The 26,018-nt window shown below is 42.0% G+C and overlaps 1 protein-coding gene across 1 annotated transcript in view; it reads right to left on the bottom strand.

The window, feature by feature from the left end:
• The window catches only part of gmds (GDP-mannose 4,6-dehydratase), a 164,297-nt gene extending 140,949 nt beyond the window's left edge, over positions 1 to 23,348 (bottom strand). The window contains exons 1-4 of the mRNA XM_027290046.1: positions 23,088 to 23,348; positions 9,765 to 9,809; positions 8,450 to 8,537; positions 7,685 to 7,794 (exon numbers count right to left, since the gene is read on the bottom strand). Coding sequence (XP_027145847.1) covers positions 7,685 to 7,794; positions 8,450 to 8,537; positions 9,765 to 9,809; positions 23,088 to 23,180 — 336 coding nt within the window. The 5' untranslated portion in view covers positions 23,181 to 23,348. The remainder of the gene's footprint in view (positions 1 to 7,684; positions 7,795 to 8,449; positions 8,538 to 9,764; positions 9,810 to 23,087) is intronic.
• Between the last annotated feature and the right edge of the window lie 2,670 nt (positions 23,349 to 26,018).

A 26,018-nucleotide genomic window follows, 5' to 3' on the forward strand; every position in this document is an offset into this window, starting at 1 on the left:
ACGAGACCGCTCATCATTCACTGAGGGGTTCACTAAATGTTTGGCACTCTCCTGTGAAAACCAGGTTTCCCCTAAAAAAAAAAAAAAAAAACTCTGTATGGAGTCAAAAAAAAAAAATCTTGTAGGATGAAGAATTCCAAAATTATCATTGTGGTAGCTGCTCTCAAAAGAAATTCAACTTTTTTTTCTGGAAGTAAGAAAAAGGCAGTTTTGTTTTTGAGCTTCGTGAAAGTTCACTTCTGAGAAAATCAAGTTATTTTCCTAAAGAGTTGGAGAATCGGTGTTTACAAAATGTCAGTGTACTGTGAAAACCATGTCGAGCCTTTTATGAACAAAAGGAAAATCTTGTTTGAGACATCCCTGCATTTTGTCATAATATAATTGTGTTTTTATGGGGTTGTTTTTTTGTTTTTTTCCAGCCTGTAAAGTATGAAAATTGGCATTTTCAAAATGACCATCACTGTCTGTGAAAAACATGTTTTCATGGAGTTTCTCTTTAGTCTTCATCAGTTTTGGTTTTTCTTGATTTGTAACTACTGTTCCCGATGTCAAAACTTATCCTCCATGCTCAAATGAAAGATTTATAGACTACAAATTATTTTATTTACTGTCAGCTGTCCTGTGCAACCACTGATGACGATGCAGAAATCGAAAGGATTTTTTTTAAAAAGCCTAAAAAGTCGTCGTCACTGTGCCACGTTTCTCCAAAATGTTATTTTTGTACTTCACAAGAAGCTATCTAAATTAAAGTTTTGAGAAAACGCCAGTTCGAGGTGATCTCATAGGATTTGAAATGGTTTCCCAAAAATGTTGACTTTTCAAAAAGTCAAAAACTGTCTTGTGTAACGCGTTGTGAAGATGGATTTTGGGGGGGGTTAGGAGGTTGTATTGGCATAAAAGGTAGGAAAGTCTAAAGATTTATTGATGCCGTCTATGTGAAAAATAAAGATATCGAGGAACGTCTTATTTTAAGCTTCATGACAACACATTCATGACATAATCCGATGGGTTTTTAAAGAGAATTTTATTAGCCTCCGATGAATATTCTTAACCCATAGAGGAGCATTCAAAAGCTTCCAGTGTATCTGAAAACGAAAATCCCCAAATTTGGAAGGACGTGCTTTTCACGGGAAAGCAAAGTTTCCAAATGCTTTTTTTGGAGGGGAATTGGCAAGTGTGTAGAAATGCATCTTCAACAGTTAGAGGGCTAATAAGGCAGGGGATTGTGAGTCTAAACACACCAGAAAATGCTCTACCCACATATCACACACACTACTACTGACAGTCAAAACAACTGAAAGACATTAGTAAAGAGTTACAAGGATTGCATAACACGCCCGCAAACTGCAGTAAGCAGCGGTATTACCGCTTGTGTACGAGAGTAAACTGCAGGCAGGCTGCACAATAGCTGCTTTAGGCCTATAAACGCATCAACACAAGCGAGCACAACAGTGCAGAGCTTTGTGGGGAAACAGGCGTGTTAAATCCTGTGTGTGTGTGTGTGTCTCTGGCGTGGGAGACTCCGCAAACCCGGATGGGGGAAAGACCAAAGGGTTAGCCGAGAGAGAGCGAGCAGTAAGAAGATAATGGGATGATGATAAGTCCTTCTGAGGAGGAATTCGGATACGGATAATGAAGGATATAGATGAAGGAAGTCTGTCTCCTGAATGCAATCTGCCCTTTTGTATTTAAAAGCCATCAAAAACAATGAAGTGGAAACCTAGTGCTGCTTCACTCAACTCCCCAAACTCTTTCTACCTTTCTGTCTCGGTCTTGTCGTCCACCCCCCCTCCACCTTTGCTTAATTTTTCCCCCTGTCATGGGCGAGGTGTGTTAATAATTCAGCCCGTCTCACTGCGCGTCTGCTGTGACAGCTGCAGGTGGGAGAACTCGCACGGAGAGAGCGACGTCCAGGGGTTTTTGTTCGCGGCTTTCCTGCGAAGCGCTTCAGTGAGAGAACACAATGGGGTCGTGTTGAACCCTCAGATGCAGAACAGATTACCGTGAGCAGCCCGTAAGCACTTCCCCATTCGGGAGTTTGTTGTTCATGCATATTTCACGAGCGCAATTTCCAAAAATATTGTAATACTTATGATTGTCAGATGCATAATTCATGAGTTAACTCAACGGTGTTTTGATCTCTCTTTTTGGAGTTTTAGTAAGAACTCAAACATCTAATCCGTCCATATGTTCCTGACCTTTATTTTTAGCTCGCTGAAGCGAAAACACATTCTATCTTCTAGTTTACAGACCCCCCCCTTTGCACAATCTACTCTCTTTTTGGTCATCGAAGCCCACAAGCTACACACATTACCTACACTACTACACGAGTCCCAGCTGACCTCAGGACTGTCACTCAAACTTGCATTCCTGAAGGTTTTTACTGACCAGAAAAAGAAACAAGACACAGAGGACGGTTCTGGATGAGGTCGTGGCTGTGAAAACAGGCCGGTTTGTACATTTTGCAGGAGCAAACAGGGGACTGACGTGCTTTGCTGTTTTCTATCAGGTTACCTTAGTGCTTCCCGACACTGCTTATCAAAAGTATTAGATGAGAAACTTGAAATTCTGAGAAATAAGAGAAGTCAAGTTTGTCCGTCGAGACTGCAGTCTAATTTTAGCCATCCTAACTACGTGGCACTATGCATGTCCATCTGTGTTTTGATCGACCAAGCCGCCACAATTTTATGATCAAATATTTCCCAAACCGATGACATTACCCATCAATCCCAGCCGTGCCCTTTGTGTTCAGTACTCATTTCCCAAAATAAAAATGGGGAACATGTTAAACATTACCTGACACCAAAGAGGCAAATTCCCGTCCAGACGTTTGTGATATGATGATGACTCATGATAGTTCACAGCTGTGTTGCGTCCACGAGCACACAAAGCAACTTGTTCACACAAGACTCCCCTTTCAAAGCGTACAATACACACACACACACACACACACACAATATCTACAATCCTGATGCTACCTGAAAGGAAAACACAGCACATAAAAAAAAAAAATACTCACAACTTTAATTTTATCCATGCACAAATAAACAAAATATTATTATATTATAATAATAAGTGTAACTGAGTATGTTATCATGCACCACTGAGCCTAACTACAGCTGTAATCTGGATACTTTCACTCTGGCCCATAAAAGTCGCTGTGAATTTGACTATATTGTGCTGGAAAAACGGCGATTCGAAGGTAATCGATAACTGTGCATCAGCGTCTCCTGTGAATTCTTTTACCAGCAGTGAAGTAGTTTGTACAATCGTCTATAATCCATCCCCACAGTTTACATTCCTGGATTTAGCGCTGACCACTACAATAAAACAATCCCACAAAAACCCATAAGGAAAATACTGTTTTTTTTTTTTTTACTGTTCCTTGGCCATCTTTCATGTGGGTTATGATAACATATTTCAAAAATTGCTTCAGGGAAAGAGGCCTGAGCACGAGGATCAAACTGATCAAGTCCTCTGCTGTTGCAGTCACGTCTAAAAAAGACATAATATCCTTTCTTTTTTTGTTTATGCGCTGATCTTTTGATACTGCAGCTGGCTGCCTTTCTGGCCCTCCAGTGTCCGTCCACTATTCCCTGTCCACCTCCGCCCCTGCAGCCTTTAAGAAATAACCTCCACTCTGTTCTCAGTTATGACTCTCTACAACGGAAACCGGCACCCACACACACACACGGACAAAGACACCCCATCTCAAACCAATACTACAACTCAAGCTCCCCGGATGAGTCCGATGAATGAGCTGGACTCAGAAGGGATTCCCTGTAAAAAAAAAAAAAACGACGGCAGCGAGGTGAAGGCAGATGCAAAGGAAGAAAGAGATGCTGAGTAGCCGGTGTGAGTGAGCTTTTCCTCTGTGGTGGGACAGACTGGAAATTGCTCCACACCACTGCTGCCAGTAATCCAGCAGCTCAGCTGTTTAGAGCGGGCAGCGTGTGGCGAGGAGCTACCAGAGCCGGGTTATTGGTGTGGAAACAAATAAACACAGGAGAGCCTCGCACAGGTACAGGGAGCTTTCCTGTCACTCCGAATGTGTGTGGCCCGAGAATGATCTTCCATGTGGGAGGTGGGAGCCGAGTCACGGCCTCTGACCACAAAGGATGTGGAGAGAGGAGTCATCACTCTCCCACTCTCTTTTTCTGTCTGTGTCTGTCTTCCTTCAATCCTCTCTCCTGGATTTCTTCATTTTTTAGTCCCACTTCGTCTGAGATATGCTAATAGAGCATCAGCGAGGAACGACCTTGACCAAAGATAATAAATCCTTTAATCAATTATCCAATTTAAAAAAAAACAAACAGAGAATAATGTTTTAATCCAATATCCTATCAAATAAATCTGCCTTTTACGTCCGATAAGCTCATATTTTTGGTACAACATCTCTGAATGCTCATCTTGGGCTGCAACTAAGAATTACTGTCATTATAAATTATGTTATTTTGTTGTTAATAAATCCAGCCAACAGCCAAAAAAACAAAGATTTCAATTTACAATGCAAGAAGACAGGAAATCCTCCTTTTGGAGAAGCCGGGACGAGAGAACTTTTGTTGTTTTTTTGCGTTAAAATGTTACAAATCGACATCGGCCAGCAGCTGAAGACTACCCGCCCAGCAAGTTAGAAGCTAGCCGTTGAAGACACTTGAACATCCAGCAGCTAAAGAGCCAGATATTTTTCCTCAGGAGTTGGTGGAGACCAAACCAGAGCTAAAAAAAAATGAATGATAATGCAACTGTTTGCTACCATTTTGGCCAACAGCAGCTTTATCAGGCAAACATTTTTGTCTGACAGCTTGATTTTTGGTGTTCTTCGACCAGATGTGCCTAAAATCTCCCCCAAAAAAGTTATTAACGATATCTTACTTCATGCTCGTGTCTCGGTGATATCATATTTTCGGTTGATTTACTAAATCGACTGATTCATTTATCGTTTCAGCAAAAGTTTATGTGACACCCGAGAAAGGTGCGGTCTGACCCGACTCTTCCAGTTTTACTAAATACTGGAATCAGACTGAAGGTTGGAGTGAAAGCTGAAATGATAACGCACTCATCCAAATGTGGTCAGGTTCAAGAAACTGCTGCGATTGAAAAGCGGTGTCTCATGTTCACATTACAAATGGCCTTATTATCTATGATCTGACTAAGCTCTTGGCTCCATATCCCACCCAAAACCGCCATGGTGACGGTGGATCAGCGCTGCCTGGAGACTGTGTGTCAGATCCCAGTGTGGAGGGGGCGGGAGGGGAGGGGGGGAGAAGAGGAAGAGGCGGGGGAGGAGGGGAGGGAGGCGCCGAAGGATCTCCTGGGATCACCGCGGCGCTCCGAGACAAAAGGGACATTGTGGCACTGACTGACCCATCCAAGAAAACATTACTTCCTGTCCCATCAGCTCCAGCACATCCTCCGCACATGAGCTGCTCACTTCCCAGAACTGAAAGTCCCTTTTTTTTTTTTAAACATCATCTGCTGTTAAACACAGTCGAGGGCTGACCATATGCAGACACTGGCACTCGGACGACAGTTAACTATATTTGTGGATGAAATGGCATCTCGCGGGTTTCAACGACTGACTTGACAAATAAAGATTTTAATAAGAAATAATGTTTTCACATTTACTAGATGTAATGAGAGGCGGAGGAAGGTGTAAGGAAAATACTTAAAGCAGTGTGTTGAAGGGCTACATGTTTGTTTAAGCCTGTGAATTACTGTTGACAAATCATAACTCCTTCATAACTCCAGCTTTTTTGGAACGGTTTGCTTTCCTTGCAGTCACTGGCTACAACTCATGTCACAAATGTTATGAAAATAAACTTGAAAGCTGCTTGACATGCTAACTATCCTTCCATTAATTCATCTTTTTTTCTTTTTTTTTAATTTATTAAAGGGGTACTTCACATGTGGAAGTCTGAGCGCTGAAAACAATCTGGAGGAATGACGTTAAAAACAAGTGATCTAACCAGACTTCTGTAGTCTGCTCCTCATCTCGGCTCGAGGATCAGCAGCAGCTCAAGGTCACATTCGCCGCCGCTGCTGCTGCTGCTGCTGCTGCAAGCATAACACACCCAAAATCACAATACCAGAGTTGCATTGTGGTCTCTTTTTTTACCGTCTCTCATGAGTCCGACAAGGTTATACAAGTGTATTGTTAAAGTCTCTTTTCTGCATGAAATATGGGAAAGTATAAACGTGTAATGTGAAAGGGGGGGGGTCTGCCTGTGGAGACTCTGCAGCTCTGTGAAGCCTTGAAGCCTCTTTTAGGACTTTGTTTTGGCACATTTGCTGTTTGGTTACTTCTCACTGCTCCCGATGACACCATTTCTAAAGAGCAGCAGACGCCCAGATAAAAGACGAGCTGGTCAAAAAGAAATTCAACATGCTCAAGAGGCCGATATGTTTTCTCAGATACTAGTTGAGACCAAACCAGGGCTAAAAACACAATCCTTGTTTTTATTTTCATTGAGTTGCATGGGTCCTTGGGTAGCTTCAGGCTGCTCACTGGTGTCATTAATGGTATGTTTGTTTCCCTCCTCCTATCTATGGTTTTATTCAAGAGGCATGCGTTCGTTAGTGATAGATAGTACCATTTTTTGTCCATATCTCTCACAGTTGTCAGCGATGCAGAAAGTCTGTGCCTTCACCAGACAAGGCTCACATGTCCCAGGAATGGGTGGACCAAAGAACAAGTTCCCAGCTCCATTATTTCTTTTGTTTGGTAATTTCTCGTTAAGATTACATTATAATTTTGCTGCCTTTTTAAAAGGGTCCCCCATGGTACCTTTTTTTACTTTATGTAATATTGTATATTGAGAAATTAAAGAAGAGTACTACAATTTGGCATACAGTGTTGTACTTTTACATAAATTGATAAAAACAATATACCCGAGGTTAGTGATGGTGTTTTAATTTTAACGTTAGTGTTCTAATAATGTTGCCAAACATATAAACAGAATTGTTTGCTGGCTCCGTCAACTATTTGCCAAAAAATTTATAAGAAAGTAAAAGAAAAACAACTTTTCTTTTACTGTTTGAAATGATTATTCCTGCTGTCGGAAAGCACCGTGGTCACAATGTTTATAATAATAATAAAAACAAAAAAACAATATGGATCATTTGGTCATTTCCTGCTTTAAAAAGCTGCTGATAAATAACCAGATGTCCTTGAATGCAGCATTAAAAGAGAATAGGCCCCTTTCCGAAAAAAGTGGTATCATGTTATGACAGCATATCAGAATAAACCCTGCGTAAATTCAAAGTGAAACAGTTTGCCGTGATGGATTTCAAACCCCTGAAACCAGAAATCACAGAGAGAGGACAGCAAACTCTTATCTCATCGCCTCAGTTCTACATTGTGAGTCAGCCTTCACTGGAAACCCGTTTTACTTTGAAAGTAAACACACAAGTTGATTCATTACTCATACAACTCCAAATACATAGAGTCAAATTCCCTATGATTGCAGTGTATTCACTTTTATCAGCTCTTTGTTCTTTATCTGGCTCTCCACAACAAATTCCCTGGAATCACTGTATCCACGTACAGTACAGTGATTCCAGCCAATAGGAAGCCAGTTATCAATGTTTAACAGAAAAGCCATATCAGATAGTTGGCTTTTATTACACAGATTTAAAAAAAACAAATAATAATAATAATCCACGGTCTGTGTGATCACACTACCTTGACGTGACTCTGAGCGCCCAGGTTGTAGATCTCTGTAGGCTTGACCTGGTTGATGATCTTCACCAGACAGGTGCTGTCGGTCAGATCGCCATAATGCAGCTTCATGTCTGAGAAAGAGGAGGACAAACAAACATAACGAATAGTTAGTTCCAATGTAGAAAACATGACGGAGATACGACACTTCTGTTTGTTTCGCGTATTAACGTGAGGACGGTTACGTCAGATCCGTGTGGGACGATCATGTCATGACGTTTAATACTCACCATGTCGCACGTTTTTTCACATGTTCTCATAAAGAATATTAACTCTTGACAGTGAAATCAAAAGTCTGTGCATGTGTATGAAGCGGAGCAGGCTGGTGCTGTTCACTAAGGCAACAAGCTCGAACTCATATGGTCCTCTACGTTGAATATAAACATAGGCTTTTTGTTTTTATACTTCTACAGTTAGGTTCATGTCTATAGGATGGTAGTGAGGGGTTTGCAGATGGAAGAAAGACCAAAGAAAAGAGCTCAGATAAATTTAAGGTTGAGGATCTGCAACTATTGGCACCTACCACAGCTGGAAGATGAACTGCATTTCATTAGAACTCAGAGGATAAAAATGATAAAAACAGGGAAAAAAAATAAATTTCTTGCCAAAATTTCCACCTAAATAGCAAAGTGAAAAGACATCTGATGCAAGATTTATAAAAGCGATAGATAATATCCAAATTATTTCTGCGAATCAACCAAATACTGGCAGTGTAGAGGGAATACTTACTGCCTTCAGTGTGGGCCCGTGGGTTCTGGTAAAGATGCTCAATGCGACCCGTGTTGAAAGAGCTGGATCGACGCAAAACACCATGAACCTGCGAGAGAGAGAACTCTTTATATCATCTTGGAACAATGTTGTTAAAGCAAAACTCTGGATGCTTTTACTTTGAAGGAGCTGCACAGTGAAGGGAAACACTGCTGGTCGCAGGTTTTACTGTGAAAGCAGCCGCAAGGGTCGAGTTGAGTTGGGACATTAAAGTGGAGAAGCGACAGGAAGCCTGTCACTGGCCACTGAAACTCAAAAAAAAGGACCAGCAGCAGCAGGATGGAGGGAGTTTGGTTCACACATCTCCAGCTCTGTTTTCAATGCTGTGATCTGTACTTCATGTTCTGAGGAGGAGGAGGCGGCGAGGCGGGAGGGGGAGCAGCGTGTGAGGAAGCTCTGCTCGGGGAAGATAACAGAACCTGATCCGAGGGGAGTCCATTAGCGGGACGACGCTGTGCCCTGACCTCACTTCCTTTATTCACTGTGCACTTCCTGCCTGCCTGTGTGCTTCTCTTTAATGCCACCACCACCCCCTCGCTATCCTCCATCCCACCCCCACTCGTCATGCAGCATCTCCAGCCTGGACCCAGTCCACTTCCTCTCTGCTGCCATCTGAGGCGAGCAGCACAGATGGTGAAGCTGACCAAGCAGGTTGGGATGAAGGTGTGGGAGTGTGTGCGTGTGCGTGTGCGTGCGCCGCTACACATCTGCAGGGAAATGAAGTTAGGAAAGCTACTGTCAGGAAAACACAATGAGCACTGGTGCAAGGTGTGTTTAGCCCTTTTTTTTTTAACTCGTTGCTGACGGGTTACGTAGCACCAGTCAGTCAGAAACAGCTCGTTAACCTCTGCATCCATCGACAGGCTGTTGACTTTCTGTGCTCCTGAAAACGCCTCAGCAGCAGGTGAAAGTTTGTGACCTCGCTCGTATGACGGTATAATAACAACCATTTCCCCTGTTAATGGGCTGACCCGGGGGGTAGAAAGGTGAGAGGTGAACAGGCTCGAAGCAACACAAACAGGTCATATCAGGGTGAGGTGTGTCAGTCCGTGCACAAAGTTGCCTCAAGGTTACGTCATGATCCCTCGGGAGCTCCCACACACACACACACTGCTGAGGCTGGATGCTGCTTATCGAGGGAATGTCGCTGTGTGTGTGTGTGTGCGTCTGTGTTCGTTGGCATTCGCGAGCGTCTGCATTCATTTCTGTGTATGTGTGTGTCTGAGCTTTCAGGACAAATTCTTGGTACTTTTGAAAGTCTGAATTTTTCTCTCACCTCGTAGCCTTTAGAAAGCAGGAACTCGGCCAGGTAGGAACCATCCTGAAGAGACAGAAGACCGCAACCGTTAAAACCTGTCAGACGTTTCCCTAAGCGTTTATCAGGGCCAAAAGAACTCATGGTGCCAATAAAATTACAATATCTAAAGAAAATTTGACACCACCACACACATTCATCTTCAACTTTTGGGTCTCTCTTTTTTTTTGGCAAATGAATTTCACTAAAAATAGAGTACAGCGAGGTGGAGACAGAGTCTGTAACCAAAAACATAGAAAAATAACAATTTATCTGAGAGGAAAACACAAAGAGAGATCAGGAAGAAACAGAAATGACTTAACAGGGGCAGGATTATTTACACAATATTCATTTGTGCATTTTTGACATTATTATGACACAACAACAGATCGACGCGGAGGCAGGAACAGATGTAATAATAAAAAAAGAAGAACAGAGCAGTGTTTCCAAAAGGCCCAGACACAATCTTGAAAATATTATTAAAGTACTATACAATTAGGTCAAAATATGTTAAAGCCTTTAAATGTGTTAATCATCAGTGGTTTAAATTCCTTTTTCGACCATGCAGAACAATATCTTTATAATTTTATTATCACAATTAAATCAAATATGCCAGTCTGGGGCCACCAAGAGGGCCAAGGAAAAAATATAAAAAAACATTAAAACAATTATTAGAATGTTTTAAATTGTAAGTAGTCCAAGAGGGTCCAGATGAAAATGTTCTGTAGCTTTAAAATGATCCATTTATTCACCTTCATGTCCCACTCCGCCCAATTCCCCAACATGTTCAGGTGATTTTAAATGCTTTGTATAAAACTGGCTTCTGCTGTTTGTGTAAGATAAGATAATTATATTAGAATTATCTCTCATTATCTTAGGTGACGTGTTAGATCAAAACCTGATTTGGACGCTTTACAAAAGAACATTCAGCACAAATTCTTCTCAATGAAACCGGGTGCAGTGTTCACTCCGTGACACATTAATGGACACGAGTAGTAAAAGAAAAACTTTTGTTTATGGTGTTGGAACATGCAATCTTCCTGAAACCTTCACACTGTAACTGAATACCGAGCCCTGGGATCATTAGGTGTGTAACATCCACATGAATCAGAAAATCAGAACCTTTTGAGCCTGTGTGTGTGTGTGTGTGTGAGTGTGAGAGTGTGTGTGTGTAAAGAGAGTGTGTGTGTGTGTGTCAGTGTGAGTGAGAGAGAGAGCGAGCGAGCCCTGTCAATAAGGTCTTGTTCCCCTCACCCATGTTACTCCTCGTCTTTTTTCCCTGCTCAGACTTTCCGACCGCACATTCTGGAACACTCTGGAAAATTCCGAACTAGTCATGGCATTCATCCCTCAATCCCCCTCTCTCACACACACACACACTCACACACACACACACACACACACTGCCAGCCCCATGCATCCTCTCCAGGTCTGGGGGTAACAGTCAAGGTGGAGGGCAGGGAGCAGAGAAGGAGGTTTGGGGCACACCCAAGAACCTGCCCTCAACATCGGGGCAGGATTGTAATGTTAGACACGAGACGCTGGTGGAAGATTTACACTCCCAAAAATGACAATTACAAGCTGGAAAAAACAGTAGAGACTTTATCTCTCGGGGCTAGTTCACAGTGCAGTTGCATTAAAGCGGCGTGAGCTGATTTATGGCCACTAGGGGGCAGAAGAAAACAAGCTGACACACACACACAGCACTGATGTATTGCTGGTGGTGGAGTCGCTTGTTTGCTTGGACAGAACCAGAAAGTAAATTTGCTGCACGGCCAAAAAAACAAAACATTACATCACGTTTAGAGCTCAATTTTCTGGTTTTGAAGTGTGTCATTTGAATTATGAGTGCAGGTATTTGTCTGTGTGTTATAAAAAGGTGATGATTTGCTGGTTTTGCGTGTCAGCCTTCTAAAAAGGTTTTTGACGTATACGTGAACTTGACACGCTGAGAGGTCGACCACAGGACTTTAACTCCCTCTCTGGCAGCTATATGTTTCTATTAATCTGATTATAATTACATATTTAAGAAAGGGTTGTTCTCCAGACCGAGCTGATTTACACACAGAACGGAAACGAACACAAAACGATGGCGAAGAAGTTGAAATTCTTCAATAACATGAAACGAAGTTTGCTCAATTCTAATTCTGAAGTCACAGTAAGAAACCTTAAAGTGTTCCCGTAAGCTGTGAGAGTGACCCCCGAATGGAAATCAGCCTTCATTAATTATCAGTATTGACACCTGTGACATGTCAACACGTTTCCACGACAACCTCATCCAGCGACGAAGACTGTGAGCTGCAGATTGAAAGCTGCAGAAAATCTACTACTACTATAGCCTGCATCGATATTTAGATTATACATCATGTATAATTCTATCACGCACTTTAAAATCTAATATACACTGTTTCTAAGAGCCTAAACATGTGATTTTATTTTTGGGTTATGGTGGTCAGATGTCAGACTGCATCATTCTACACATTTTTGCAAGAAGGTTCCCGGTTTGAACCTCGGCCTCGGTGGAGTTTGCATGTTCTCCGCCTGTCCGTTCTCTCCGGGTACTCCGGCTTCCTTCCACAGTCCAAAGACGTGCGCCTGACAGGTTAATCAGTGACTCTAAATCGTAAAAATCGGTGTGAATGAGAGTGTGAATGGTCGTTTGTTGTGACTTCTCCAGGGTGTACTCCGCCCCACCGTGACCCTGATGAGGATAAGCGAGATGGATTGGACGAAACGTGTTCAACATCTGTACTAAATGTTGGTGACTCAGGAAACCACTTTCCAAATACTGACCAGGAGGAAGTGCTAACATTGTTCCACAGTGTAAAAGGTTATCAGCAGACGTGTCAGGGATTTTTGATACTGGCCGACGTCGACTTTCTCCAAATTCCAGATAAATGTCTCAGCAGGTGTTTCTTTATTACGCTGCTCTGTAGAACTCCCGATGCTGCTTAAACAACCTGAAGAAGGTCGTTGAAGACTTTGCCCTGAAACAAATAAGCTTAAAAAGTTTTACTAGATGAATTTATCCTTTTTTAAAAGATCATTTTCAGCTTCTGCAGGTTGAACACTCAGGTTGTGCGGTCGGTGGGCACCGGTGCCCAACCTGTTTCTGCTTAACCCAGAAGGAGGAGAGGGGGGGGGGTGCACTGGCAGCCCCTCGCCCGTCCCCACGGCGTTCAAAGCTCCGGCCGGTGTCATGTTTTCCTGCCCCTGTGCCAGGGTCAAAGCGTTCCATGCCAGACCAATATGGAAAACAAGCATGAAGAGCTGCAGCTCTGTTTCAAAACAAGAGGCTCCTTTGAGGCTGTATTAGCCCATAAACCCTGGCCTCACCTCGCTGTTTCCTGTTATGGGGAGCCGGGCGCTTGGTGAGAGCGAGGGGGGGTTGGACACACACAAACACACACACACACACACACACACACACACACACACACTACTACTACTTCACCTGCCAGCTCAATGTCACACACATACACAACGCTCCAGAGACTCATTTTGGCCTTTGACACAATATGATCTTTCTACTCTATAGCTACACAGATTTCAAAAAGAGCTGCTCCAGCAACAGGAGGGTGAAAGTTAATTGTATAAAAATTTAAATACAATGACGGGTCTCATAACTGAAGCTCCTCTGTGAATGTCGAGGATTGTTTGCAGTAGCAGGAATTGCCTGCAGGGGGTGCAAAAGTGTAAAAAAAAAAAAAGGTACAGGTGTGGAAACAGTCGGATGAACTCGACTGAAGCTATGGCTTAATACTAAGCAAACAGATGATGCATTTAATGGGCAGGTCATGGTAGAAAAATCTGGCGTATTGCCTTGTTATCGCACGAGCTGATTCACTATCACGTTTAATGGAACGAAGTCATTGTTATTACTGTTATTAAGCCTTGTGCAAACAGGTCATTCCTGTAAGTGACGTGCCGGGCAGCCCCGATTCCAAAGAAAGTCGAACGCTGTGCATGAACGTTTAAATGTAATTCCTTTGCACCCTATGTTCAAGTCAATACAACACAAAGTCTGAAGTTTGTTCCAAAAAAAGAAAAGTTTGGACAGGATCGTGTTTACCACTGTGTTACATCACTTCTTCTCTTCACAACAATGAGTAAGCATTCGGGAACTGAGGACAAAAATTGTTGCAAGTTTTGAAAGTGAAATTCTTTCCCGTTCTTGCTCGATGCACGACTTCAGTTGCTCAACAGTCCGAGGTCTCTGTTGTTGTATTTTTTTTTGTTGTTTCATAATGGGAGACAGGTCTGGACTGCAGGCAAGGACAGTCTAGTGCCCGCACTCTTTTACTACGAAAGCCACGCTGTTGTAACACGTGCAGACTGCGGCTTGGCATTGTCTCGCTGAAATAAACAAGAACGTCCTTGAAAAAGCCATTGTCTGTCTGGATGGAAGCGAATGTTGTCCCAAATCCTTCACTTTTAGCATTAATGGTGCCATTACAGATGTGCAACTTCCCCATCATGCCATGGGCACAAACACATCCCCAGCACCATCACAGATGCTGCCTTTTGAACTTTGCGCTGGTAACAATCTGGATTGTCCTTTTCCCTCTTTAGCCCCGGAGGACACAACAACGTCAATGATTTTCAAAGACGGTTTGAAAATGTGGACTCAGACCACAGGACACTTGAGTTCAGGACTCAGTGGCGCTTCTGGCTGTTGTTGATACCCGTCTGTCTCTCTCTCTCTTTTTGCGTGGTAGGCTCTTAACTTGCATTTATGGATGCAGCGACAAACCGACAACAGTTTTCTAAAGTGTTCCTCAGCCCATGCAGTAATATCCTTACAAATACAATCATGTCATTTCATCCAGTGCTAAAGGGATCGATGGTTCATGACCTTGGCCTTTTACGTGCAGAGATTTCTCTGGATTCTCTGAATTTTAATTCGTTTAAACATTAAATATCTTTGTCCTGTATCCAAGTGAATATAGGTCAAAAGAGGACTTCACTGCATTCTGTTTGCCAAAGCATCCAAACGGTTTTTGGAAACAGGATTACACAATGTAAGAATTGAAACTGAAGCTTTGTGTGTGTTTTCATACTTTCTAAGTGCATTTCATGTTTATTTTCTGGTTTTTATGGAATAAAACTATGTCTTTGAAATATCATCATCAACATAACATAAAAGCAGACACACACAAAAAAGGTTTAATAAGGCCAAACCCAGGCCAACTGACAGAACTAAATGAAGTAAAACGGAGAACAAGATGAGGAATCATTTGATGTTAATTGTTACGCTAAAATCACTCCATGTGTCGGAAACAATGTTAACAATGTTTGCACGTCAGAACTGCGCCCCCCTCTCCCCTCCACCACGCCATCATTACTCCAATCAACATTCCCATCATCATCATCATTAGTCGTCTAAGGCGGAGTATCTTTTAACTCTTAACTCCTGACTTGCAGAAATACAAAAACTGGAAAAGTTATGACTAAAAATCAGGGACTGGGATCAAAATCTCAGTTCAGTTCAGTTCAAATCAATCAATCAATGCCAAGTTACTGACAGTTTGGGATATTACACGCAACACACACATGTGCTGTTAACGTCGAAAGTACACAAAGTATTGAAGTCCGATGCCAGATCCCAAAACAGAAATAAGAACAATAAAGAACAAGCAACGTGTGTGTCAGGCCCAACATTTCTGATGTACTACATCTTTATTTATATGAGCTCACATGAAGACAAGTTACAGTTTTGTTATAGAAAGAAAAAATGTAACTGACCATTAAACACAAACTGTTCACAGGAACATTTTATTTAAAGTTCTTCCTCTGGTGTCACTTGGTTGGAAAGTCTGATTAATCTTTGTGTGTTGGGCTGCAACTAATGAATATTTTTATCATCTGTTAATCTTTCAGGATTACTCATCTGGTCTATAAAATGTCAAATAATCGTAAATAATCCCCATGGTAACTTTCCGAGATGACGTGGTAACACTTCTACACTATCTACTTCTGTCTGCCTGCACAAAGTGTACAGAGTATTTGTAACGCTTCTGTTTTATTCTGTGTCTGGATGTTTAATAGGTCATCAGTATGTCTGACAACTCATGAATATATCCTAATCTGGGTGTTTTTTCTTTGTAAAACTAATCAAACTTTAATCACAGGAGTGTAATATCAGGACAGTTTATTAATTTCAACTAATAAAAACATTAAAATGGTACAGTTACTATCTGTAGTCAAACTATTCAAGCTGACTTATCCAAAGCCTAAAAGATCTTCAGTTTAACGTCAGTGGAGATTTAAAAATAGCAAATATTCACATGAAGTGAATGTTTAACTTTTGAAAATGTAGTACAGAGTCATAACCTCTATATCATTAAGAACATCAACACAGCTACCCCCATGCAAACCTAACTGCTAAGAGTGTAGTACCCTCTGCTGGTGGGACAGTGAATTATCAGGGGAGGCTTTGTCAATCACAAGAGACACTCGAGCTTTGACATCCATTTAAATCACCTACCTAACATTAAAAAAAATAAAAATCCATAAAGTATTTTTCCATGTTTGAGCACTCAGTCTTGTCCCTGCAGGCATGCAGACTGTTCACGCAAACAAATCAGCACCTTTTATTTGTATTAATGGATTATACATTAAAGCCTTGTGCACAATTACTGTTTTATTATTAGACCACAAGCTGCCAAGCGTAAAACTGGTCCGCAGTTACACACAATGTCGTTTGTTGAAGGTGTAATCACAGTACAACACACCCACTTGCGCACACACAGCAGTGAAGGAAGTGTCCTGTGTGACCGGCAGGCGCGTCGGTCGCTGGAATAGATAAAGAGAGAGCTTCTGATTGTGACACGTTTCAGGCTGGAGGGGATTCATTTGAATACATGTGCATACAGTTACTTTACACACACACAGTGATACAGGTTAGTCTGGTCAGTGATAGTTACCCAGATTAAAGGTGGCTTAAAGGACAGGCTAAAATACTCCAGTGCAAACGGCCTAAGCTTTCCAGTAGTAGTTGTGAGTATAGCAGGATAAATAAAGGCCTTGCTGTGTTTCACTGCACTCAAGAAGCTGAAACATAAATGACCAGATATTAAATAATATTCAGTTACTTCAAAGTATCTGTAGGACACCTTTGCTCAGGATTAGTCTGGATTTATACGAGTGAATGACCGTTCACACCCGGTGATAACAAAGGTTGTAAACTCGATTCTGTGCGTCTGGTTAAAGTTCAGGTTAGCCGCTTTATCCTTTTAAAATTACACAGCATTCAGAGTAACCACAGGGTCAATGAATCTAATCATTCTTTAACTCTTCTGTTTGACATTACACATGTACAGTTTGGATTCATGTTTGAGAAAACATTCTCAACTCTGTCGCCTCGTCTTCTGAATCGACTGTACAAGGACAACTTGACCTATCGTGTAAACTCCACGGCTAAGCAAATAAGTATTCAGATCCATTACCTGTGAAAGTACTGTGGAAATACTCCATTACAAGTAAAACCTCACTCGAGTATCAGTAAATTACTGCTGAATTCATTTGTATGTTGCATTTTACTGCTGTAGATGTTTAATGTTGAGCTCATTTAGATCAGGATTCATTGCTATACATTCAAAAAGCCTCAGAATATAACCAGCCTGTTTTTAAAGAGTTGGCCAAGCCTAAGAAGGAGGAGAACTTTCTCAGCACATAGAGGAACAATTCATCCTTCAGTTTATCGCTAATATTATTAATCAGCACGTTTGGACGTACATGATTTTCACTAGAGTTGTTCCAATACAAGTGCTGGAAATGAGTGCCTAAAACAGCGAGTATGCCTGCATGCAAAATATATTAATTAGAGTACTTGGTGATAGGAGCGAGAGTAGGGCGGGTTCGTGCGCACATTCTTGGTGTCAGCGACGAAATAAAAGAAAGTTCTACATCACTCGTTCTCCTAACTTGAACCAGGTCATACGACGATAGCTATGAAACGAACTTTTATCAGATGTTTTCAGAATGGGGAACAAAAAGAGAGTTTCTAGTTTCCAGTGGACAGGAAGAGTTCTGAAAAACTGGAATCTGAAAGGTAACTAAAGCTGACCGGCAAATGTAGTGAAAGAAGGTAAAAAAAAGACTCTGAGATATAAAATAAAGCAAGTACAAATACCTTGGGTTTGTACTTAAGTAAATGTTCTTAGTTACATTCCACCACTGCTGCTGAAGGTGGCTAAATTAATTCAACTTTTTACTACAAGCTGCAGCTGAACATACATCTCTTAGCGGACTTCGTACAGAGGGGGAATCAGCCTTGAAGGAGCCATCAGCAGCCATTATGAGCGACAGAGGAGACGTGCGCTCGGATTCGGAGCTTTATGATTATTATTGCTGGCACGCGCTCAGACTCGCGGTGGAGTCGGTGGAAGGAGGCGAGGGAGGAATGAGAGAAGTGTATCAAACGCCAACAAAAGGATGAAGAAAAGAGGCTCGTAGCAGGAGCATCAAACGGTTCGAGGGGTCGTATCGCAGTGAAGCGTTGTTTTCCCAACCAGAGGAGCTGAAGAAAGAAGTTTGAACCTCACAGCCAAAATAAAGTTTTACTGTCGAACAGACAGGCCGAACATGTCCTCTTCATAACCCCGGATCGTAAAACAGCACCATCAGCCAGAGCCCCCTGCTCTGCAAGCACTGCCTTGGCACTCAGGTGGTCTCTCATAACTCACACCCTCTCGCCCCCAATACTTCACACCGAGACAGTCAAAAATATTCAGACTGAGCAGCATGTTGCCCTGAAATTTATGAACAGTAGTTAGCCAGGCGATTTATGGCATCGCTGTGACCCCCCGACACTCTGGCTTGTGACTTCTGAGATGGTCTATCCAGATGCCTGTCTGCTCGACTCCTGTGCGGGCCCTCGGTACTCAACAGCATCTCCATCACCGGCAGAATAAAAATGAATTAACGCTGTTATTCTTTGTTTTTCTACGAGACGACGCGGGGAAGGAGGCGCTTTGGACAGCGCTGCTTGACAAAAGGAATGCGAGAGGTTGAAAATGACTTTCCAAGAACTCCGATAGTCGTCTTTCCAGGGCCTGGATTCTGGGAACGCTCACCTGAAACATTCCCAGAGTCTCTGCTTATTTGTTCTGATGAAACATTAGCTCCCAGAAACTGACACAGAAACTTCTTTACACATACTACTGCTGCTGCAAAAGGCATCCACGTTTACATACTTCTATTCGTATGCAGATCCACTCAGACAGGTTGCAGGAGTGATTATTTAAAGCAGGCAGTGTGGATGAAAGTTTCAATCAAGTCTATTCCTGGACGCCTGCCTGGTGAGGTGATCCAGGCAGGTCCCTCCAGGAGGGACCATGTCTCTCGGCTGGCCTGGGAACACCTTGGGGTCCCCCTGGAAGAGCTGGACGAAGTGGCCGGGGAGAGGGAAGTCTGGGCCTCCCTGCTGAAGCTGCTGCCCCCACGACCCGACTAACGGATAAAGCGGAAGAAGACGAGACGAGACTATTCCAAGATTTATCGACATATAGAACAGTTTAGTGTCAATCAAGGTACTTCCGCTACTTATAAAACCAGTACTGCAACATTACCCGTACAGTAATACCTTACAAACCTGCAGATATCAGAGGGTGTCTGTCTCAGTATGTATCGTCACTGTGGCTATATGAAGGATCTGAGTTATTAACAAATTGAAAATGGAGTGTCTTCATTTCATTTTAAATAAAACATGATGTGTATCGTTTTCACATAAAACTGTCCACAGAGCAAGGCGCACTTCGAAAAGGAGAAATAATAATAAAAACAGAATGAGAGTATCTTTTGGGATTGCCCATTACATTATATACTAGGTTTGAATCCAGGGGAGGATATAGGGAAGAGAAAGGCCCAACTATTACAGATTCTCCTACTAGTGGCGAGGAAAATGATAACCCCTCTACCTTCCACCCTTCAACAATGGCGAGAGAGACTAAAGAATGATGGAAAAGATAACTGCAAAACTTCAGGTACAAATGGATTCGTTTTTGGTTTTGTGGGCCCCTGTCATTTCCCATTTTGGATGGCCAGACAGATAATTTGGTAACGGCTGGTCGTAAGAAGCTATTTCAGTATTTTTTGTTGTTTTGTGGAGGTCTCCTGCGGAAAGTACTTTCTCTCCCTTATTCTGGGATTAGTTTGGTGGGATGTCCATCAGTGTGCCTTATTCTGGGATTAGTTTGGTGGGATGTCCATCAGTGTGGTTTGTCTTGATTTGGGATTGTAGGTATGCTGAGACACTAATTGTTCCTGGGTCGTTGTGTTTTGTTTTTAGTGTAATGTTTTGTGTTGTTCTTTATATGCATAATTTCAAATAAAAGAATGTTCAAAAAAAAACAAAACAGAATGAGATATAAACTTGCGAGGGCCACCAATGAATTAAAAAATAAAACCTATGACACGTGAAATGATTGCAATTCTTCCATATCTGGAACAGGATGTGATAAGCACACAGCAGCTGATACTAAACAAACCTAACGGATACGTTTCATTTTCAGTCTCGAACCCGGAATCCTGAACGCACCCACGTTATATAATAATCCTTGTCTTATTGTGATGATCCCATCAATGCACACAACGTGTCAGCAAACACTCATCAGGCCAACTCTAAGCAGTGCAAACAACCTGGTGCTGCCTTCCCATACATCCTACACGGGATTAGACGCCTCCTTCCTTGCCATTTTTTCCAAAATCAGCAACAGACTCATGTATTTTATGCACAAAAATATGAAAAAGTTCTGAAAAGCACTTCAGCCCTGCTTTTGTTCCTCTTGTATTTTACACCGTTTAGTCAGATTTCTTGTCTGTTTATGTAAATATGAGGTAGACAGTGAAACAAAAATAACTCACAGTCTGCCTAATCAGACTTTATATCGAATAAATCGATTCTGATTTCAAAATAAAAGCTTTTAAAGTTTATTTTGAAGGGACAACAACAACAACAGCTTGGAGCACTACTTCAGTGTCATGCAGCTAATACAAAAAGGTATCAGCACACCTGAGACACCACAGGAAGGAGACAGGAGTGATAAAGGGTTGTTTAATGGTGACAAAGCAGGTTTTGGACACCTGGCACAGGTGTACACGGTGCAGACAAACATCTACCCATCACACGATATGGAAGCCTAAAAATCTGAAAATAAATAAATAGAAATCAACAAATTCCGCTTTATTTGTCATATTTATCATATCAGGTTTTCATTAAAAACAAAACATGATGTTCTGTTTTCTCTGACCGACTGGTTCAGACCAGGGTTGAGCTGCATGCTGTGATCACGCCTCACCGGTTTGCTGCCAGTATTTCAGGTTTTTCCTGTTTAATAAGGTTTTGCATGACAAAGCACTGGGGCCGTCCTTACACACCGAGACAACCTGAGACACACTGAGACAACCTTTCGTGACATCATGCTCATTCAGGAACAATGCCGCTTATGATTTCTGGAATGTAATATGAGTAGAAAGGACTGTTTGTTTTTTTACTGTGGTTAGTTCAACATGAGGAAGCTTAATGAACTGTGATAGAATAACTCTGATGATTTTACTGCACTGTGATCACTGTATCCTGACCTACCTTTACATTATGTGCTCCACATTTAAAAAAAAAACAGGCCTGCAGGTGTGGGCTGAACCTGTCGGGCAGGTCACTTCAGACAGGCTGGTCTAAACTTTCTTCTTCAGGTTTCGTTCATCTTAATGAGTAAATCCAGTTTGTGGGTTATTTTTAAACTTTTGTTCGACAGTCAGAGCTACAGTAGTTACCTGCTGCTGACAGCACAGGGTGAATCTTCAAATAACTTCTACTACAGTGAAAAAACAGTTTTTAATACATATAAATTATATTTCTGGGTGAGTGGCCGTCATACTTTAATAACAACTGACACACACCTTTTGTTTTGTTTTTTAATCGCCACCTATAATTCAGGTGTGGTTATATCTATTAAACTGATTGACTGAAGTTTTGTGTGTCATCCAACTGCCACTGCATGAAAAAACCTGAATGAATGAAGAGGTGGCTCAGGTGGAACCGGATCCACCGGTCCCGGACACTGGCGGTGGCGAGGGGAGGTAGAGGAGAGGAGAGGAGAGGAGAAGAGGAGAGGAGAAGAGAGAGAGGCCGGAGATAGAGAGAGATAGAGGAGAGAGAGAGAGAGAGAGAGAGAGAGCTCGACCATACAACCAGACAGGACAACACACAAGAGAGAGCGAGCGAGAGAGAGAGAGAAGAGATAGTAGTAGAGAGAGAGAGAGAGAGAGACAGAGAGAGAGAGAGAGAGAGAGAGAGAGAGAGGAGAGAGAGACTGAGACATTGCCATATGCGAGAGAACAGATAGACAGAGAGAGCGAGATAGAGATAGAAGATAGACAGAGAGAGAGAGAGAGCGAGACAGAGAACAGCGAGATCTATAGGCTAGAGAGAGAGGCGGAGCGAAGAGAGGAGATGAGAGAGTGAGAGCTGTATAGCAGAGGAGGAGAGACACACACCCAAGACCGATAGAAGCCACAGCAGTAGTGAGCGAGGAGGAGATATATATACACAGGAGATCGATACACATCTAGATCGACACATATATAGATATATTATATAGATTATATATATCTTAGACACACACACATACATATATATCTACACATACCTTAGATCTATAACTTAGAGCTATATAGATAGAGCCACATATATATTATACCCATATAGATATTATACACATAATTATTATATACTATATATAATATATATATATTATAATCTATATTACACACACACATATTCTATCTAATATATCTAATCTATATATATATATATATATATATTATCCTATATATAATATATGTATATATAAATAATTCATAATCTCCTTACACTTTCTGTTTCTATGTCTACCTCATGCCCCCCTTGTCTTTTAAACTGCACCTGTGTCCATACCTGTATGGACAATCGATTCTGATTTCAAAATAAAAGCTTTTAAAGTTTATAGTGAAGGGACAACAACAGCTTGGAGCACTACTTCAGTGTCATGCAGCTAATACAGAAAAGGTATCAGCACACCTGAGACACCACAGGAAGGAGACAGGAGTGATAAAGGGTTGTTTAAAGGTGACAAAGCAGGTTTTTGACACCTGGCACAGATGTACACGGTGCAGACAAACGTCTACCCATCACAGGAATCATGACAGACTTTCATGAGCAGAAGCTGTGAGGAAACATTAAACCTAGGAGCTCATTCATTCCCACAGAGACTCAAACACCGGGCTGTGTGTGTGTGTGTGTGTGTGTGTGTGTGTGTGTGTTACCTGTCCGGTGATGCCGGTGATCACCGCCACCTTCCTCGCCTTGCTCGGCTCTCCGTTCACCGCGGAGCTCACGTCCTCGGAGCACTGTGCCATGTTGGACCGGGTGGAGGTTTCGCGGGGACAGGTACCTGTGCAGGTGTGTTCGTCACCGTGCTAGCATCCGCTCACAGAGGTACACACAGGACTACACACACAGGACTACACACTGTTTGGCACTACGTAGCAGGAAGCGGCGGGAGGCTCGGCCAATAGGAGGCGAGCGTGTAGGAGCAGCCGAGGAGGGTTCAACCAAAGAGGAGGAGCGACTCAGAGAAGGAGAGCCCGGATTAATACAGCGACCCCTGGAGGACGGAGGGAGAACTACAGCTCATGGATAGATAGATAGATAGATAGATAGATAGATAGATAGATAGATAGATAGATAGATAGATAGATAGATAGATAGATAGATGAATGAATGGATGGATGGATGGATGATAGATGGATGGATGGATAGATAGATGATAGATGATGGATGGGTGGATGGATGGATGGATGGATGAATGGAGGGATGATGGATGGATGGATGGATGGATAGATAGATGATAGATGGATGGATGGATGAATGGTTGGATGGATGGATGGATGATAGATGGATGGATGGATAGATAGATGATAGATGATGGATGGATGGATGGATGGATGGATGGATGGATGGATGGATGGATGAATGGATGGATGGATGGATGGATGATAGATGATGGATGGAAGGATGGATAGATGGATGATAGATGATGGATGGATGGATGATAGATAGATGGATGGATGAATGGATGGATGGATGGATGGATAGATAGATGATAGATGGAAGGATGGATAGATGGATGATAGATGAATGGATGGATGGATGGATAGATGGATGGATAGATGGATGGATGGATGGATGGATAGATGGATGATAGATGGATAGATGGATGGATAGATAGATGATAGATGTAAACAATGTATTCCATTGCAGGGAAGGTTGTCTCCATTTGAATTAATTATCATAGTTATTTGAATTTTACTTTGATTTTATTTTGGATTTTGATTTTTGATTTTTTTTGGCAGACGCTGCTGCCAATATTATTATGAAACAAATAAATGAATAAATAAATGAAAATGGAATATGTAATCTAACCGTGTTGAAATCTATGTTTTAAACACAAACACAAATATTTAGAAATTATTTTTCATCCAGCTTCTTTTAATGATAACACAGTTGATTGTTGGGTTTTTATTTAATGGCTGCAGTTTTTATGACACCAATCATTTTATGTCATCGTAACGTCTTTGTGCTTGTGCCTGGCTGTCACTTTGGTATGTTCAAACTGCTGCTGTATCATCTGAATAACTGCATATAGCCTACAGGGTCATGAATAAAGGCTGAAACCAAAAACAAGCAGGTATTGTGTCTGTTAAAGGCAGGGCATATCAACTCCTCAAGGAAGAGAGCTTTCCTGGTGTTCTTCACAAACTGAAAGAACTGGCTGGTAGGCAGGTTTTCCTTTCGGGTCTGATTTGACAATGATGTAGTCTTTCTGACTCTTATTGACATTCTCTTTAACATTTGCATTAGTGTGGTCTCAGGCAAATTTGCTTAAGCTTTGAGCCTCTATGCAAAGTTAGGAGAAGTAGAAGCTGGCTCTGGATGAATTTATCATCAGTTATCATGAACCCAGAGTAAATCTACATCTCTGAGCATGAATACAGCAACATAAGCTTAGTTAAGAAGTGTTGGGGACAAAATCAATTTTATTTACCGACAGGAACAAAATTCTCAGCTTTGACTTCCCTTTTAATGAACTTGATGCAAGCCTTCACTCAAGAACAAGAGGGTTTCTGTGTGTGTGTTTGGTGGTGCTGACATTTCTATAACCTATTCTTTAGTCATGCTGTCAACCCTATTGTGCAAATGTGGGTCGGTTCACATCCTTATCAAACAACTGAGGAGGATCACTTGGACGTACAATGCCAGTCCAAAGTTCATCCACTCTTTCTCATCCGGTCGTTCATTTCATTGTAGATTAACCAGAGTGGCGACTTCCATGGCTGTGGAGGGAAGACAATGCTGAAGTGGAAAACAATGCAGTGCCTTAAAGGCTTATGCAGGATTGGCTGCTGCTTTGATTGACAGGTTTGTGTGGTTACAGGTGGCTTGTTTGACCGCACATGCGATCCACGTATTTGCCGACTTTTAGCCAAGAGCTAGGGCCACCACAGAGTCCAGAGTCTGTGGAGGCCAGGTCATTCGATCCAACGCTGTCTTTCTTCCCTCATATAACCTGGAGGAGGTGTGGTTTTGGTCCTTGTACTGAGCTCAAGTGTCTCTCTTTGTGGTCCCTCAGTCGTGGTTTCTCTTTTCCATAATGATAGCCTTGGTGCTGAATTTATCTCTTCATTAGATTCAACAGACTTTGGCTGGTGTTTGAGAGATGTTCAGTGAGACAGTGAGTGTCGATTCACATGTTAAATAAGCCCATTCATTGTCCTAACCACACTCTCGACCTTGTTCTCTCATATGGCACTGCACAATTGAATTTATTGGATTACAAGCCTTTAGGCAGGAGCTCCTAGAGCAGATGTCTATCTGTTATTGCATCTGCATTTAATTCAATGCTATGTAAGCAGAGTCTCTGTGGACTGAGCTACTGCCACATGATGAATCTGTCTTTATTATCAACATACGTCAAACTTCTTCCAGCCTTAGAGGTTTTAGCCATCGATGGACTAATATCTGACCTTCCCTTTCTCTATAAAGTCCAACCGATTTTCTCCACAACATTTGAGGTTGTCTCTGTACTTGTCTTGATAGGTCTTAGTGCTGCATGTGATACCATTGACCATCGACCGTCACATCCTATTACAGAGACATGAGCATCTAACTGACAATAAAAGAACCGTAAGTTCCTT

The sequence above is a fragment of the Larimichthys crocea genome, chromosome XVII, assembly GCF_000972845.2.
Source record: "Larimichthys crocea isolate SSNF chromosome XVII, L_crocea_2.0, whole genome shotgun sequence".
Classification (NCBI taxonomy): domain Eukaryota; kingdom Metazoa; phylum Chordata; class Actinopteri; family Sciaenidae; genus Larimichthys; species Larimichthys crocea.